The sequence below is a fragment of the Bos javanicus genome, chromosome 9, assembly GCF_032452875.1.
Source record: "Bos javanicus breed banteng chromosome 9, ARS-OSU_banteng_1.0, whole genome shotgun sequence".
In the NCBI taxonomy this organism is placed as follows: domain Eukaryota; kingdom Metazoa; phylum Chordata; class Mammalia; order Artiodactyla; family Bovidae; genus Bos; species Bos javanicus.
This window is the reverse complement of record NC_083876.1, coordinates 45,220,475-45,236,817: the sequence shown is the minus strand read 5'-3', so window position 1 is coordinate 45,236,817 and position 16,343 is coordinate 45,220,475. Positions and strand designations below refer to the sequence as shown.

The window sequence follows — 16,343 nt, the reverse complement described above, 5'->3', positions numbered from 1 at the left end:
TTGCAGTCCAAGGGACTCTCAAGAGTCTTTTCCAACACTACAGATCAAAAGCATCAATTCTTTAGCACTCAGCCTTCTTTATGGTCCAACTCTCACATCCATACGTATTTTATGGAATGTCTTCTTAAAAATAGTTTCCCGAATCTCTTTGGTGACTTGAAACTTCAGAGTTCTGCTAAGTTAAATGATGGAAAATTTATTGACTATCTGGGTCATTTCCAAATAAGGTAAAACACTAATACTGAATATCAGTTTATCCACTTTGAGCTTTTTGGTTGTCCTTGGTAAACATGTCTTGTACCACACTGAAAAATTATACTATAAGGAAGCATGTGCTTCTAGAAATTATCAACTTATTCATAAATTTGTTAATACAAAGAATTCTGATATAGCAGGCAGTTTACAGTTGCTTGCTTCTCAGTTTTCACTAGAAAGTAAAGTTTCTAAGGGTTAAGAATTCTGATTAATATATTCAATTTAAACTAGTGAAAATAACAGAGGAACTGTCTCTGAATGCAAGGAAAGTAGGATGTGTTTTGGAATAAGAAAGGTGTTGATATTCAGTCGCTAAGTCCTGTCCAACTCTTTGCAACCCCATGGAATGCAGCATGCCATGCTTCCCTGTCCTTCACAGGGAAGGGAAGTTTGCTCAAACTCGTGTCCACTGAGTCGGTGATGTCATCCAACCATCTCATCCTATCACCCCCTTGTTAAGAAAATTTTAAGTAATTTTGTCCTAAAGTAAAGCTGGTTATTTCAGAAGAGGAAAGAAGGAAATAAAGAACAAATGATATAGGAAAGACAGGAAGGTGGAAAGATACAGAATGAAAGGATTTTACCTGTACTGGCAGGCTTTTTCCCCAACAAGCTTTATTATCAATGATATGTGTATGCAATTTTTTTCATCTGCTTAAAAGGACAGTTTTCCTGCAGTGTTTGTCTGCTGCTGATAGAGAAAGAAACTGTAAAAAGTTTTCCTTTACCCTCTAAGTAATCTGGCTAGAAAAGCAAAGATTTTGTATTTTAGCAAAATAATTTCCTGTATTTCATGCTGTCTTTAAGTGATTAAGTGAAACTCGCTCAGTCATATCCAACTCTTTGTGACCCCATCGACTGTAGCCCACAGGCCCCTCTGTCCATGGAATTCTCCAGGCAAGAATACTGGAATGGGTGCCACTTCCTTCTCCAGGGGATCTTTCTAACCCAGGGTTTGAACCCGGGTCTCCTGCAGTACAGGTGGACTCCTTACCATCTGAGTCACCAGGGAAGTCCCATGCTATCTTAATCGGATATAAGAAAAATGAGTCTTCTCAATAGGAAGAGTTAAGATTTGCTCACAACAACGTAAGTATATGCATTTGCCTTTAAAATCATCTGTCACTTTGGTTAGGTAGATAATTATTATTTCATAATGATCTGTGATCCTATTTAGTCAAGTGTCTAAAATCTTTTTAATATTTTTAAACAAACTTCCCCAAATCAAATTCTAAACGAAGTCTTTTTGACCTAGAAGTAACTTTTGGATTTTTCAAAAGGCCCCTGGAACATCTCAAAAGATATGTTTTCTCTCCTTATAAAAAGAGAGACATTAAACTAATTAGGCTTATCTGATACATTAAACGTCAGATAAGAAATAATGCTAAACCTTCTTTATCAATATCCTTATTTGGATATGTATTATTAACATAAGTTTTCCAGAAATAACACAGGATTTCCTAAAACTCTGATATGTAATATTATTCATCATAATTCCAGCTATCATCTTAAAATGTTGTGTGTCACAGAAATAACCAAATTCCCCTGTCAACTGCATTACAATGAACTCTCATCATATCTTCAACCACTGGCATTTTTCAAGTCTTTTCCCAATTACAGCCAGTTATTATTTTACTCTGATGCTTTTGCAAAGGTGCTTCATCTTTAAGGAGATTCATGGAAAGGACTCTGACAAATACAAGTTTCTGATAATTTTCACATCCTACCACTGAACAGGGTAAGCATTTATAGAACTCTAAGGGAAAAACAGATTCATAACACTGTTAACCAAAGATCAATATCAAGAATTATATAGGACTTAATGAATTCATGAAGGATGATCACAATTTTTATGAATTTTTGTTTGAAACACTGCTACTTCTTCAATATTTTGCTTTTCAGACTTACAGAAACTTCTCCTTCTACACTAGCAATAACTCAACAATTTGGTAAAGCATACCTCTGTGAACAAACATGAAACAACTACTTTTTCTCCTAACCTGATCCCTCCAGAATTTGGAAACTCTCTGGGTATCCTTATTTTCACGGCAATATAGTAACTTGCATAAGTTCAGTAAAAATCTGTTCTCCTTGTAACAAGACACAATCGAAAACACCGGTTATACTGCCAAAGCTTTGACTGGAATGTCTCCCTTTGACAGAAGAATGTATAGACTCTGATATGACCAGACAACTTTAGGGAACTAAGGGTGTTAATTTTATGAAGCCAATAAAACTGTGGAAAAATCAACCTGGTACCTTGCTTACAGGGTTCCTGGCAGAGTTACCAGGTTAAGTAAGGAAGGTCACTTCCTGGCAGGCCCAGAAACTTCAAGATATTTTGGGGACCTCAAGAAGAGAGGAATTCACCCAAATCTATAGGCACTGCAGGCAAAATGTGATGGTGAGTCCTTGGCTTGGCTTCTTAGCCTCTAGAGGCTTTTAAACGTTCAATCTGAGATTCCTTATGAAAAGTTCTGGCAAAACAGACAAAAAGGAGCCTAAATGACCAATCACTATTCTTCCTCCACTATATAAATAACCAGGTCAAGTTTAACAAAACTCGATTTACTGTGCAAACATACTAGTCTTACTTTGATTATCTCTGATAGGAATGAGGGCAACAGTAAAGAGAAAAATTACATTTCAATGGAAAATTACAGTACACCCTTGTAGATATCAGATTCTAGTCCTCTTAACTGTCTTTGAGGTTTTTTCCCTACCTGTAAACTGGACTGGATACTGAATTTTCATTTCCTCCAACATCTAGCTAAAATTCTCCAAATTAATGTTTCCAATTTTTCTCCCACCCTTCTTACTTGGAATCACTGAGAACTAAAACTGCTCCTTTTCCAAATTCATATAAGACAGATTAGGACAACTTGATGTAAAATTCAGAGAAGTAACCACAACAGCTCATATATGGATAAACTTCGTGCCTATTGCTAGATGGGCCACTCAGGAAAATCACCAGATACATTCAAACTACAAACCAGGATAATCTATCAGATGGCCTCCACTTTGTCCACTTCAAAGATGACTATCTCCAATAAACACAATGCCAGATCCACAACTAGATAAAGAGCCACCCCTCATCTCCAAGCTCCTTTGTTTCAGAGATCTTGATTGATTTTGATAACTGACGGTTTGAGCCACTTGTGTTTTCTCATGCTTTAAATTCCCACTCTCAATGTTTCAAATTCAGCAATAAAGAGTGAGCTTTTGAAACCCCAGGCCTCTACCTTAAACTCCAATAAAAACAGAACCCCAAGCCCTCAAGCTTTTTTTCTACTGGCAACCTTGCTGTGTGGCCCCAGGTGTGTCATGCAATTTCCAGGTCCTGTAAGTAATAAACCTTTTTTTTTTTTTTCAAAGTTTCCTGATAGTTATTGCTGAAGGGTGTCTTGCAATCATAATAAGAACCACAAGGGCTGCTCCAGCCACAACACTGGTTACTGACAGGCAGAGATCAGCACACAAAATAAGCAGAAACTTTCTTACCCTGGAGGCATCTGACAAGAACAGCACATGTAAAAAGCTTGAATGACAGCACTTAGCCGGTTAGCTGTCATAGAAATAACATCCTGACAGTCTGCACTGGCTTCCTGTTTCCCTCCAAGCGCATCTGGTTTAGATTCCCCTGTGCCAGTGGACAGATTTTCATAGCTCCCAGGTCCTGGAGGTTCAAATGGAGGAATGGAAGTACCATCTTGATCTTGGCCTTTTTGTTTCAGCAAAATAGAAGTGATATCCGTTGAGTCCTTTTTGTTTTTCATCAATTCTGTAGCTATTAAAACTAGCCATTCATCTAATGAGTGCCAAAGCAATTCAAGAGGCTAAGAAAAAAAGAAAAGTGTTTTTTTTTTTTTAAATCATCATTCTTAAACTGCAGGAAAAAAAAGAAACCCACTCAGACAAATATTATGAGAGAATATTTACTCTAGATACTTCTATTTTCCCAAGTTTATGTGACTGCAATGCCTAAAGATAAGTAACAAAAATATAAATGTCATATAATTACTTCATTTATGGCAAAAGTAACAAAAATATAAATGTCATATAATTACTTCATTTATGGCAAAAGCTGATTTTGCATTTATTTATTCCTTGGAATAAAAAAAAAGAAAACTACACTCTAACAAAAAAATTTATAAGCAATCTTCCTTCTTTTAAAATTTTTCAATTATTTAGTTTCAAAACCATAATTACTTTTATGAGTACAATTCCCTAAAATCTTTACTGTATTAATGTGTCGACTGTTTTTAATTATGCTGCTTTTCAATTTAAAAAATAAGTATTCATAAAGAACTTAATAAACAACTTGGTTTACTGCCTTTTTCTTTACACGTAATCTCTGAGATTTTGAAAATTTATGACAAGAAATTTTAGATATCACAGCATTTACAAGTACACATACACACAGAGGCATACCCAATCACAGACAACTCATCTCTAATAATAGTAATTATCAAATATTGGCTAGCAAATCCGGAATTCAAAGTAAAGATTAACAGCTTAATGAAAAAGAAAATGGGAATAAACAGTTTATTATTTCTACACTATGTAAAATATTCCGTTTGAGAATAATGAAATGTTTTTTGTAAATTAACAGCAAATGAAAATTTATCTTTAAAATACCATGTGATCACAAATGCTACAACAGGACTAAGGACTGGAGAAGATGAAATACATACATTATCTCTAGTAAATAGTAGTTTTTAACAGAAGGAGAAATATAAATGCCCAACTATTATTAAAAGACATGCTACTAGGGATCTAATGTACAGCATGGTCACTATAGTTATCAACACTGTATTGTACAATTAAAAGTTGCTATGAGAGTAAAGCTTTAATGTTCTCAGCACAACAAGAGCAACAAAGTAGTGACTATGTGAGGTGAAGGATGTGTTAACTAACCTTACTCGAGTAAAGATTTTGCAATACATACTTGTATCAAATCATCACACTATACCTTGAAGTTACTCAACATTTTATATAACAATTATAGCTCAATAAAACTCGGAGGAAAAAAAGACCTGCTAGAACACTTTAATACCCAAATAAAAATGAACAGTGAAGGCATGGGAGGGCAGGGGAGATAGCAGTTGGTCTTCCATTCCCACATGATTCTCAATATTCCTAATGAGAGTGATAAACTGTCTTTCTACAAATGAATATAAAAATTAATCTTACTTTTTGATTCTTATATGATCACAGAATGCTACAAACTAAACATCTGCTTCTGAAAGACCCACCCTTAACTATTTCAAGTAAAAGATTCTTATTTTTTAAAGGCTAGTAAAGAGATTACACAGCCATATTTAGAACTTTCTAAAGTTCTGTTCTGCCAAGAAATTCTTTCTAGTTATTATCTAATAAATCCCACTACTATTACCTTCAGACTATATTCAGATTTCCAGAACATTCTCTTTTTGAGACTATTCTACTTCTTGAATCTGCAAACACTTAAATCACCCCTAAGTTTTCACTTAAATATTAAACCAAAAAGAAGGAAAAAACCCTTCCACCATCAACAAAAAAACAGTTCATTCATTCAACATATATTTAATTAATACAGCCTAGGTAAACAGGTTCACAAAGTGAGAATTTCTGATAAACATTTTCTGAAGTTGAAATGAGCACGCTTCTCTCCCACAAACAAGGCTTTTCCAAGGTTAGGCACAGGAGTTGGGTGCCTAACTTCTTAAAGGATGGCTGAACTGCTTAAAAGAAGGACAAGAAGCACCAGCAGTCATCAACAATGACATGATACCTTCACTGGAAATGTCTTAATTTTAATCATGATCCAGGTTTAGGTCTATAGTTTCTCTTCATGAGAAAAACGTTAGCCCTGCTATAAAACATTAAAAAGAACTTTTTATGTCAGCAAAAGTATTTTAGCTTTACATCAAAAAAATAAACGCCCTCTAAAGAAAGAATAGGTGGTGATGAAAAACTGCTTCAAACAAAAGGAATAAATGGCCTCTAAGTGAGAGTTGACAAAACTCAGAAAATCCCCACACTGGATGGAGATGAAGGCTAAGGCAGGAAGCAATACCTACTGCTCACGTGCGGATGAGAGCACTGAGCCTGAACTGCAACCATCCTATTCCCAAAAGCTGACAACCTGCAAAAATTAAAGGTGAAGTCTGAATAATTCCAGAAATAATATCCAAAAAAGCTGATCTGTGTAAAAATGACAGTGACAAGAACGATACTAAGAAAAGCTAGAAAGAATTTTCAGTAAAGTAGCACAGCTAAGAATTAAAAGAGAATGAGGAAAAAAAGCAGAGAAGTAGTCAGTTATCTTAGGCCTTTCTTTATTTTCTCTTTTTCTCACTGTATATTTCCTCCTTCATATGTACACTAAAAAGAAATCTCAACCTTAAAGCATTTTTACCTAGGGAGTTGTCCCTTTGAAAACTTCTTCAGAAGATTTATTCCTCAATAACAAAAAGAATGCTGTGAAAATAACTTTAAAACTGGAGTAGCAGTCACAGACAAAAAAGATTAAAATAAATTTTAAAAATTAAAAATAAATAATTGCAAACCATTCTATTCATAAATAATACTGATAAAAAACACTAGATACATAGAACCATACATATCCAATGTTACAGAAAAATGAGTAATGGCTATAGAAAATATTAGGCTTCTTGGCACTATGAAAATAATACTTCATTTCTTATTACTGAGTTGATTTTCACCACAGAACTATATTCTACCTATAACATCAATAATTTGACAATCATACATGATTTTCAAAACATTTCAAATTAACAAGTCAAAGCTGTAACATAAAAATCCCAAACTTGTTGGACAATTTAACAATCTTCACTATCCATGTGCCAAATTAGATACAAGTTTGACAGGGAAGCATTATTAACTTAAATTCATCAACAGTATTTTGAAATTCTGTTAGTCTATTCTCACTTCATAATGTCAAATGCCATAATCCGAAAGATAAGATCTTAAAAGTTTCTCAATCTTTCTTGGCTTCCAAATTTCTCCAATTATAATTCTATGAAACCATTAATAGTCACAGTTTACTACTCACAAAAAAAGACCGTATCAGGATTCAAGAAGCCTAAACTGTATTCCTCATGCTCACCCTGCTTCGATAACCAGAACTACCTTCTCCTTCAGATGTTTCAAAGTTTGCAAGGCTCTAGATAAAAATCTCTTGACACTGAAAGAATGGCTAAGTGTTAAGATTAACTTAAAGTACTTCTAAGATAAATCAGAAAACTAGTAACAGGATGTTAAACAATTTCACCTACTAAAAACACATGGCCTATAAACCCACTCATTCTTAATGGAAAACCCATTAGCTAATCCCAGCAATAAAGTGACATGTTAGAGTACCTAGTTAATGAAACAGAAACTAGGGAGCAACTGCTACCTTAGACAAAATGTGGTAAAAATTAAAATGGTATTTCCAATCTTACATTGTAGCAACTCAGCAGATGGTTCAGATTTTTATAACTTCAATCGTCCCACAACGAACAGAAGACATTAAATACATGGATCACAATGTAGTTTCTATTTTTTATCTTTATAACTGGGAGGGAAGATCATTTTGCCATCCTCCAAAGAGTCCACACAATTAATTCATAAAATTAGATAGAAAGAAATTAATTCCTTAAGAGCAACACTTGCTAATGTTTAAAAAAAACTGATTGAGTTTTGTACAAAAATGTTTTACCAAAGTGAAAGGTCAAAATTTAAGAGAAAATAAGTGGTCAGAAACAAAAGCAATTGTCAATGACACAGAAAAAAAATTCCTCAAGAAGAGAAATAAAGACACTAACAAATGAAATAAAATATAAGTAAAGAACTTTATATTAGGTTGATGAAAATGTAATTGTGATTTTGGACCATGAATTTTAAATCATTATCAGATCATATCAGATCAGTCACTCAGTCGTGTCCGACTCTTTACGACCCCATGAATCGCAGCAAGCCAGGCCTCCCTGGTCCATCACCAACTCCCGGAGTTCACTCAGACTCATGTCCATCGAGTCAGTGATGCCATCCAGCCATCTCATCCTCTGTCGTCCCCTTCTCCTCCTGCCCCCAATCCCTCCCAGCATCAGAGTCTTTTCCAATGAGTCAACTCTTTGCATGAGGTGGCCAAAGTACTGGAGTTTCAGCTTTAGCATCATTCCTTCCAAAGAAATCCCAGGGCTGATCTCCTTCAGAATGGACTGGTTGGATCTCCCTGCAGTCCAAGGGACTCTCAAGAGTCTTCTCCAACACCACAGTTCAAAAGCATCAATTCTTCGGCGCTCAGCCTTCTTCACAGTCCAACTCTCACATCCATACATGACCACAGGAAAAACCATAGCCTTGACTAGACGAATTTTTGTTGGCAAAGTAATGTCTCTGCTTTTGAATATGCTATCTAGGTTGGTCATAACTTTCCTTCCAAGGAGTAAGCATCTTTTAATTTCATGGCTGCAGTCACCATCTGCAGTGATTTTGGAGCCCAGAAAAATAAAGTCTGACACTGTTTCCACCGTTTCCCCATCTATTTCCCATGAAGTGGTGGGACCGGATGCCATGATCTTCGTTTTCTGAATGTTGAGCTTCAAGCCAACTTTTTCACTCTCCACTTTCACTTTCATCAAGAGGCTTTTGAGTTCCTCTTCACTTTCTGCCATAAGGGTGGTGTCATCTGCATATCTGAGGTTATTGATATTTCTCCCAGCAATCTTGATTACAGCTTGTGTTTCTTCCAGTCCAGCGTTTCTCATGATGTACTCTGCATATAAGTTAAATAAACAGGGTGACAACATACAGCCTTGACGAACTCCTTTTCCTACTAGGCTCAAACACATCTTTATTAATCAAAATATGAACCACTACAATCAGCACATTTTTGCCAACGAGAAATAAGTTTTTTTATTCCTGTAATGTAAAAACCCATGCTTCAGGTTTGGATGAACTCTTGAAAAATATTTTCTGTCTCCAGCTGGTTGTGGAAGTGTTTTCCCTACAAAAGTTGTTGAGATGCTTCAAGTGGCAGTCGGCTGGCGAGAGGTCAGGTGAACACAGCAGATGAGGTAAAACTTCATAGCCCAAAAGTGTTGGCTGTGCAACGTGTGGTCGGGCACTGTCATGGAGAGAACTGGAACCATTCTATTGACCAATACCGGTTGCAGGCATTGCAGCTTTTGGTGGATCTCGTCGATTTGCTGAGCATATTTCTCAGATGTAATGGTTTCACCAGTATTCATAAAGCTGTAGTGGATCAGACCAGCAGCAGACTACCAGTGACCATGACTTTATTTTGGTGCAAATTTCTCTCGGGAAGTACTTTGGAGCTTCTTCTCGGTCCAACCACTGAGCTGATCATCGTGGGTTGCCATATAAAATCCATTTTTCATCACATGTCATAATTAGATTAAGAAATGGTTCATTGCTATTGCATAGAATAAAAGAAGACAACACTTCAAAATGACGATTTTTTGGATTTTTGGTCAGCTCATAAGGCACCCACTTGTTGAGCTCTTTCATCTTTACAATTTGCTTCAAATGCCGAACGACTATAGAATGGCTGACATTGAGTCCTTTGGCAATTTTTTGTGTAGTTTTAAGTGGATCAGCTTTGATGACTGCTCTCAATTGGTCGTTGTCAACTTCTGATGACCAATCACTACACTCCTCATCTTCAAGACTCTCATCTCCTTTGCAAAACTTCTTGAACCACCACTGCACTGTACAGTCATTAGCAGTTCCTGGGCTAAATGTATGGTTGATGTTACAAGTTGTCTCTGCTGCTTTGTAACCCATTTTGAACTCAAATTTTAAAAATTGCTTGAATTTACTTTTTGTTTAACATAATTTCTATAGTCTAAAATAAACAGCAAGTAATGTCATAAGCAAAAAAACACAAAGCAAGAAATGTGCATTAAAATCATCTATAACATAACCACATTTATTTAAGAAACTATTCCAGTACCATATGGCAAAGTGTAACCATTTAAAACCACAATTACTTTTGCACCAAACTAATACATTATTATATACTTCATTGATATTAACAATGAAAACAAAGAGTCTGGATTTCATAAGAGAAATGCTAAAATAAACAATGATATCTTTTTCTACTATGTTTTATCTGTACTGACTGGCTGGGTAGAAAAATAATATTTAAATCAAGTACTAAATGCCTATAAAGAGGTTACTTACTAGCACATAATTATTTTCTGATATCATTAGCGAAAGGTGGCAAATTGAAATCATAACAAAACAAAGACAATAATAAATATAATCTATACTCAGTTTGTCTAAAGTGACTGTATCTATATTTGGTTTGATTGTTTACCCATCATTACAGATGAATAGAAGAACAAGTAGAAAAATCAATCGGGTAGATTCAGTAACTAACAGCATGAGTCATATTAGAAACACATTAAGAACTTCTTCTTGTAATGTGAATGTCTGAGCAGTAAAACTCACTTTAAACAGCACTAACAAAACAGATCAATAATTCAGATTCAAATTTTACAAAGACAGGAAATTATCACTTCTAACCAGTATTAAAGAAAGTGGTACACTTAAAAGCTAAAATCTGACTTACAAGATGCACAACTTCCTTCTTCCAGGAGATGGCACAATGAGGGAAAAAAAGGAAGGGGAAAAAGACACAGACAGAGCTGACGCAATACAAAATACATTAAGAAAATATCTCAATGTTTCTTAACTTGAAGTTATCCCAGGAATTGCTAGTAAACCCAATAAATTAAAGTAAACTTACTTTAAAAAAACATACACACACACACACACACACACAACACACAAGATAATAAAACCTAAATAAAAACTGGATGTTTTCTCTCTTTCTGAATGAGAAATATTTTTTTTTTAATTGTGATGGCTACATTTAAGACCTATAATCCAATTTTTTTCAGTTCAGTTCAGTTCAGTCGCTTAGTCATGTCCGACTCTTTGCGACCCCATGAATTGCAGCATGCCAGGTCTCCCTGTCCATCACCAACTCCCGGAGTTTTTTTTAAGTAGATTTAATTAGATTTAAACATTAAATATCATTACTCTTAGAATAAAAGACCAGTGGAATTAAAATTTCACTTGTAGGAAAAACATAGAAAGCTCACCAACTGACTTGCTGCTGATTAGACAGAAGAAAGGAGAAAGGTCTTAGTTTAAAAAGTGTCAGTCACAGGTATAAACCAAAGTTACATCCTGTTCAAGAGGTTTCTGATTAATGAATGTTCGCTTTGTCAAATTCATCTCTTTTACATCTATCTTCCTAACAACATCATATACTTTTCTGACCTTGAACACCTGGCTCCTTGGAGTTTTATTCCCATTGTAGCCCATATCAATTCCATTACTGGGAGAGGATGGACCAATTCGAAAGACATGACAAAATATCCTCACAATCCTTAAAAGGCTCTTCATTTGAGCATCGTAATTACTAGATATGCTGAAAATAAAAATTAAAATATGAACAGATTAGGTGGAGTAAAACAAATTCATCTTAAAAATACTTATTTTAAAACATTTTTATTATGCTTACCATCTGTTTGATAATTTAATGAGTAAAATTTCTTTCCTATCATGATATGGGATGGAATGTTTTGTTTACCAGAAAGTTAGCAAATACACATTATTTGGATTGTATATGAATGAGTTATTAGCTTTTAAGCAACTAGACTATACCAATGATCAAAGTATAAAATATGAAGAAAATCACCACTTAATTTATAAATTAAGCTGATTCTTTAGAACTCTTGAGAACATTTCACTGAGAACCAATAATAGAAATGCTGATTATAAATATTAGGCCAACCTACAAGTCAATGGTAGAGGTTGAACTTTGTTATTCTATCCATAACCCCATTTTCCCTAGCCCATCCCAGAATAGAAACCAAATGTTCACAAACAGAACATATACAAATTAAATAATCTTAAACTTACTATCTGTGTCAGGGTGGTTCTCTATATAATGGGTTGTCTAATGACTATACATAAAAGAAATATATCCTACTATGAAAAAGGCTGATAAAAGTAATTCTAATCAAAAAGCCCTCTAAAATCCCATAGTGCCTGGAAATTATTCATCATCATTATGGATAGCAATCATTACTCTTCCACTGAGAAAATGAGGAAGTTCGACTAAAAGTGTATGGAATCTAACAACTGATCTTAAAAAAAAAAAAAAGTTGTCATTGTTGTTCAGGGGGTGGTTTTATTTTGAAACCTTCAACATAAGTTATCTTGTATTATAATGGTACACAAAAGCAGAGTAAAAAGCTGCATAAACATTTGGGCAGAATGGTATGACTGCCTTTGTATAAATTTAATCATCAAAGCTTACCCTACCTTCCTCAGTTCATTAAAATCTTCCGTTATGATATTTTTGGGTATCCTCTAACACTGAAAACAATAATGATTAGTAATGAAGAAACTGCAAATCCCTATTCTAAGTATTATGATTTGATAAGTGAAAAATCAGAAGCTATTCTCTATTCTAATGACAACTGAACCAAAATTTCATGACATTTTAATTTCAACATTCATGCTGTTTCCTCATTCTAAAAATTATTAAAAATAATAAATAAAAATTAACTATCAGTTACAAGTGTTAGTAAAATATAACAGCTATTGCCGTCCATATTGTATTTGACTAGGATAGCTACAACACATTAGCAAAACTTTTTGTTTTAGTAACTGTGAATCTAATGTGCATAGAATCGTTAGTTTAACTTGCATGGATTTTTACATATTTGCCTTTACAAAGTTGCTTTTAATTCTACAACGTAAGACTCTTGAGACTGACAAAAGAAAAAAGGAATTTGGTTTAAACTAATATTTCTTTCTTCTATTGTGTTGCAGCTATTGCAACGTGAACTCCAATGACTCTCAAATTTTTCTATAAGAAAGATCTGAATTTAATTTTCCTCAGTGAAATTACCATATATATAAATATTTGCTATAAGTACCTGATCTAGAGAACTTCATGAGTTAATTTCAAGGTAAGTATTTTCTTATACAATGGAGTATGAATATCATCAATTATTAACATAGTTTAATAATAGTCATTATACACTCAGTGAGGACCAGCAGTGGGACAACTAGGGTACTGGGCATGCCATCCAGCTACACTGAGTGGCTAAAGGCACATCCCTGCTAGTCAGGGCCTGACAAAACGTAGTCCACTGGAGAAGAGAATGGCAAACCACTTCAGTATTCTTGCCTTGAGAAACCCATCAACAATATGAAAAGGCAAAAAGATGTGACACTGAAAGATGAACTCCCCAGGTCAGTAGGTATCCAATATACTACTGGGGAAGAGCAGAGAAATAGCTACAGAAAGAATGAAGAGGCTGAGCTACAGCGCAAATGATGCCCAGCTGTGGTTCTATCTGGCAGTGAAAGTAAAGTCCAATGCCATAAAGAATAATACTGCAAAGGAACCTGGAACATTAGGTCCATGAATCAAGGTAAATTGGATGTGGTCAAACAGGAGAGAGCAGGAGCAAACACTGACATCTTAAGAATCAGTGAACTAAAATGGATGAGAATGGGCATATTTTACTCAAATAACCATTATATCTACTACTGTGAGCAAGAATCCCTTATAAAAATGGAGTAGTCCTCATAGTCAACAAAAGAGTCTGAAATGCAGTACTTGGTTGCACTCTCAAAAATGACAGAATGATCTCGGTTCATTTCCAAGGCAAATCATTCAACCTCACAGTAACCCAAGTCTATGCCCCAACCACTGAAGAAGAAGCTAAAGAAGATGAACCTGAAATATTCTATGAAGACCTACAAGATTTTCTAGAACACCCAAAAAAAGATGTCCTTCGCATCATAGGGAACTGGAAAGCAAAAGTAGCAAGTTAAGAGATACCTAGAATAACAGGCTGGAGAAGGCAATGGCACCCCACTCCAGTACTCTTGCCTGGAAAATCCCATGGGCGGAGGAGCCTGGTGGGCTGCAATCCATGGGGCTGCTAAGAGTCGGACAGGACTGAGCAACTTCACTTTCACTTTTCACTTTCATGCATTGGAGAAGGAAGTGGCAACTCACTCCAGTGTTCTTGCCTGGAGAATCCCAGGGACGGGGGAGACTGGTGGGCTGCCGTCTATGGGGTCGCACAGAGTCGGACACGACTGAAGTGACTTAGCAGAATAACAGGCAAGTTTCGCCTTGGAGTAAAACTCAGTAGTAGCCACAGAACTGGAAAAGGTCAGTTTTATTTTAATCCCAAAGAAAGGCAATGCAAAAGAATGTTCAAATTACCATACAATTCCACTCATTTCACATGCTAGGAAGGTAATGCTCAAAATCCTTCAAGCTGGGCTTCAGCGGTATGTGAACCAAGCATTCCCAGATGTACAAGCTGGATTTAAAAAAGGCAGAGGAACCAGAGATCAAATTGCCAACATCCACTAGATCATAGAAAATGCAAGGGAATTCCAAAAAAACTACTTCTACTTCTGCTTCACTGACTATGCTAAAGCCTTTGACTGTGTGGATCACAGGAATATTCTTAATGAGATGGGAATATGAGACCATATTACCTGCTTCCTGAGAAACCTGTATGAAGGACAAGAAGGAACTGTTAAAACCTGTTATGGAACAAAAGACTGATTCTAAATTGGGAAAGTACATCAAGGCTGTACATTGTCACCCTGTTTATTTAACTTACATGCAGAGTACATCATGAAAAATGTCAGGCTGGATGAATCACAAGTTGGAATCAAGATTTCTGGGAGAAATATCAACAACCTCAAATATGCAGATGATACCACTTTAATGGCAGAAAGTGAAGAGGAACTAAACAGCCTCTTGATGAAGGTGAAAAAGAAGAATGAAAAAGCTGGCTTAAAACTCAATATTTAAAAGATGCAGATTATGGCATCTGGTCCCATCACTTCATGGCAAATAGATGGGGAAAATGTGGAAACTGTCAGATTTCATTCTCTTGGGCTCCAAAATCAATGCAGATGGTGACTGCAGCCACAAAATTAAAAAACGCTTGCTCCATGGAAGAATAACTATGACAAATCTAGACAGTGTATTAAAAGGCAGAGATATCACTTTGCCGACAAAGGTCCATATAGCCAAAGCTATGGTTTTTCCATAAGTAATGTACAGATGTGAGAGTTGGACCGTAAAGAAGGCTGGGCACCAAAGAATTGATGCTTTCGAACTGTGGTGCTGAAGAAGACTCTTGAAAGTCCCTTGGAAAGCAAGGAGATCCAACCAGTCAATCTTAAAGGAAATAAAGCAAGAATATTCACTGGAAGGGCTGGTTCTGAAGCTGAATCTCCAATACAGTGGCCTCGTGATGGGAAGAGCTGACTTACTGGAAAAGACCTTGCTTGGGAAAGACTTGCTGGGAAGAGTGAGGGCAAGAGAAGTAGGTGACAGAGGATGAGATGTTTGGATGGCATCACTGACTCAATGGACATGAGTTTGAGCAAACTAAGGGAGATAGCAAAAGACAAGGAAGCCTGGCATGCCGTAATTCATGGGGTTACAAAGAGTCGGACACGACTTAGTGACTGAACAACAACAACAAGAAATACTCTAAGATTATTAGACTATATGAATATTACTTTACCCAGTTTAAACTTCTTCCAAGTTAAGTCATCGATCTAAACAATGTCATTTTTCACTTTCCAACCTGTGAAATATCCTTCATATTATACAGAAAGATCATAGAATCCAAACTTCATCACAAACTGCTCCAGCTCATCATAAAATAATTTCTTCACAAGCCACCAGGTCTCAATATAAGAGTTAAAAAGTTAACTTAACTTTTTAATATTTAACTTTCTAAAAAGTTAATTTAACTTTTATATTGTAAACTTCCTAATTCAAAGCCCTGTCAACTTACTTACTTTTGGTTAATATAAGAGTATACTTTCAGTCAATGTCTTATTTAGCAAATAGCTGTGATTTCTCTTTTATATTTCTCTTTTACAAAGATAGCACACTGATAACTATCTTCACCTTCAATCATAAATATATAGGAAGCAAGATAACTCATTTAGTGAAATACAACACTATGTGCAAAAGGGCCCTCATTAAATATTTATCTTTA

The 16,343-nt window shown here is 35.5% G+C and overlaps 1 protein-coding gene across 8 annotated transcripts in view; it reads right to left on the bottom strand.

Moving 5' to 3' along the window:
• The window catches only part of HACE1 (HECT domain and ankyrin repeat containing E3 ubiquitin protein ligase 1), a 118,384-nt gene that overhangs the window by 48,020 nt on the left and 54,021 nt on the right, over window positions 1-16,343 (bottom strand). For 7 of the 8 annotated variants that reach the window (XM_061427722.1, XM_061427720.1, XM_061427725.1 and 4 more), the window contains 2 exons: window positions 11,557-11,707; window positions 3,757-4,091 (listed from right to left, as the gene is read on the bottom strand). The exons of the other annotated variant lie outside the window; for it this stretch is intronic. In XM_061427722.1, coding sequence (XP_061283706.1) covers window positions 3,757-4,091; window positions 11,557-11,707 — 486 coding nt within the window. The remainder of the gene's footprint in view (window positions 1-3,756; window positions 4,092-11,556; window positions 11,708-16,343) is intronic. 8 annotated transcript variants of the gene reach the window in all.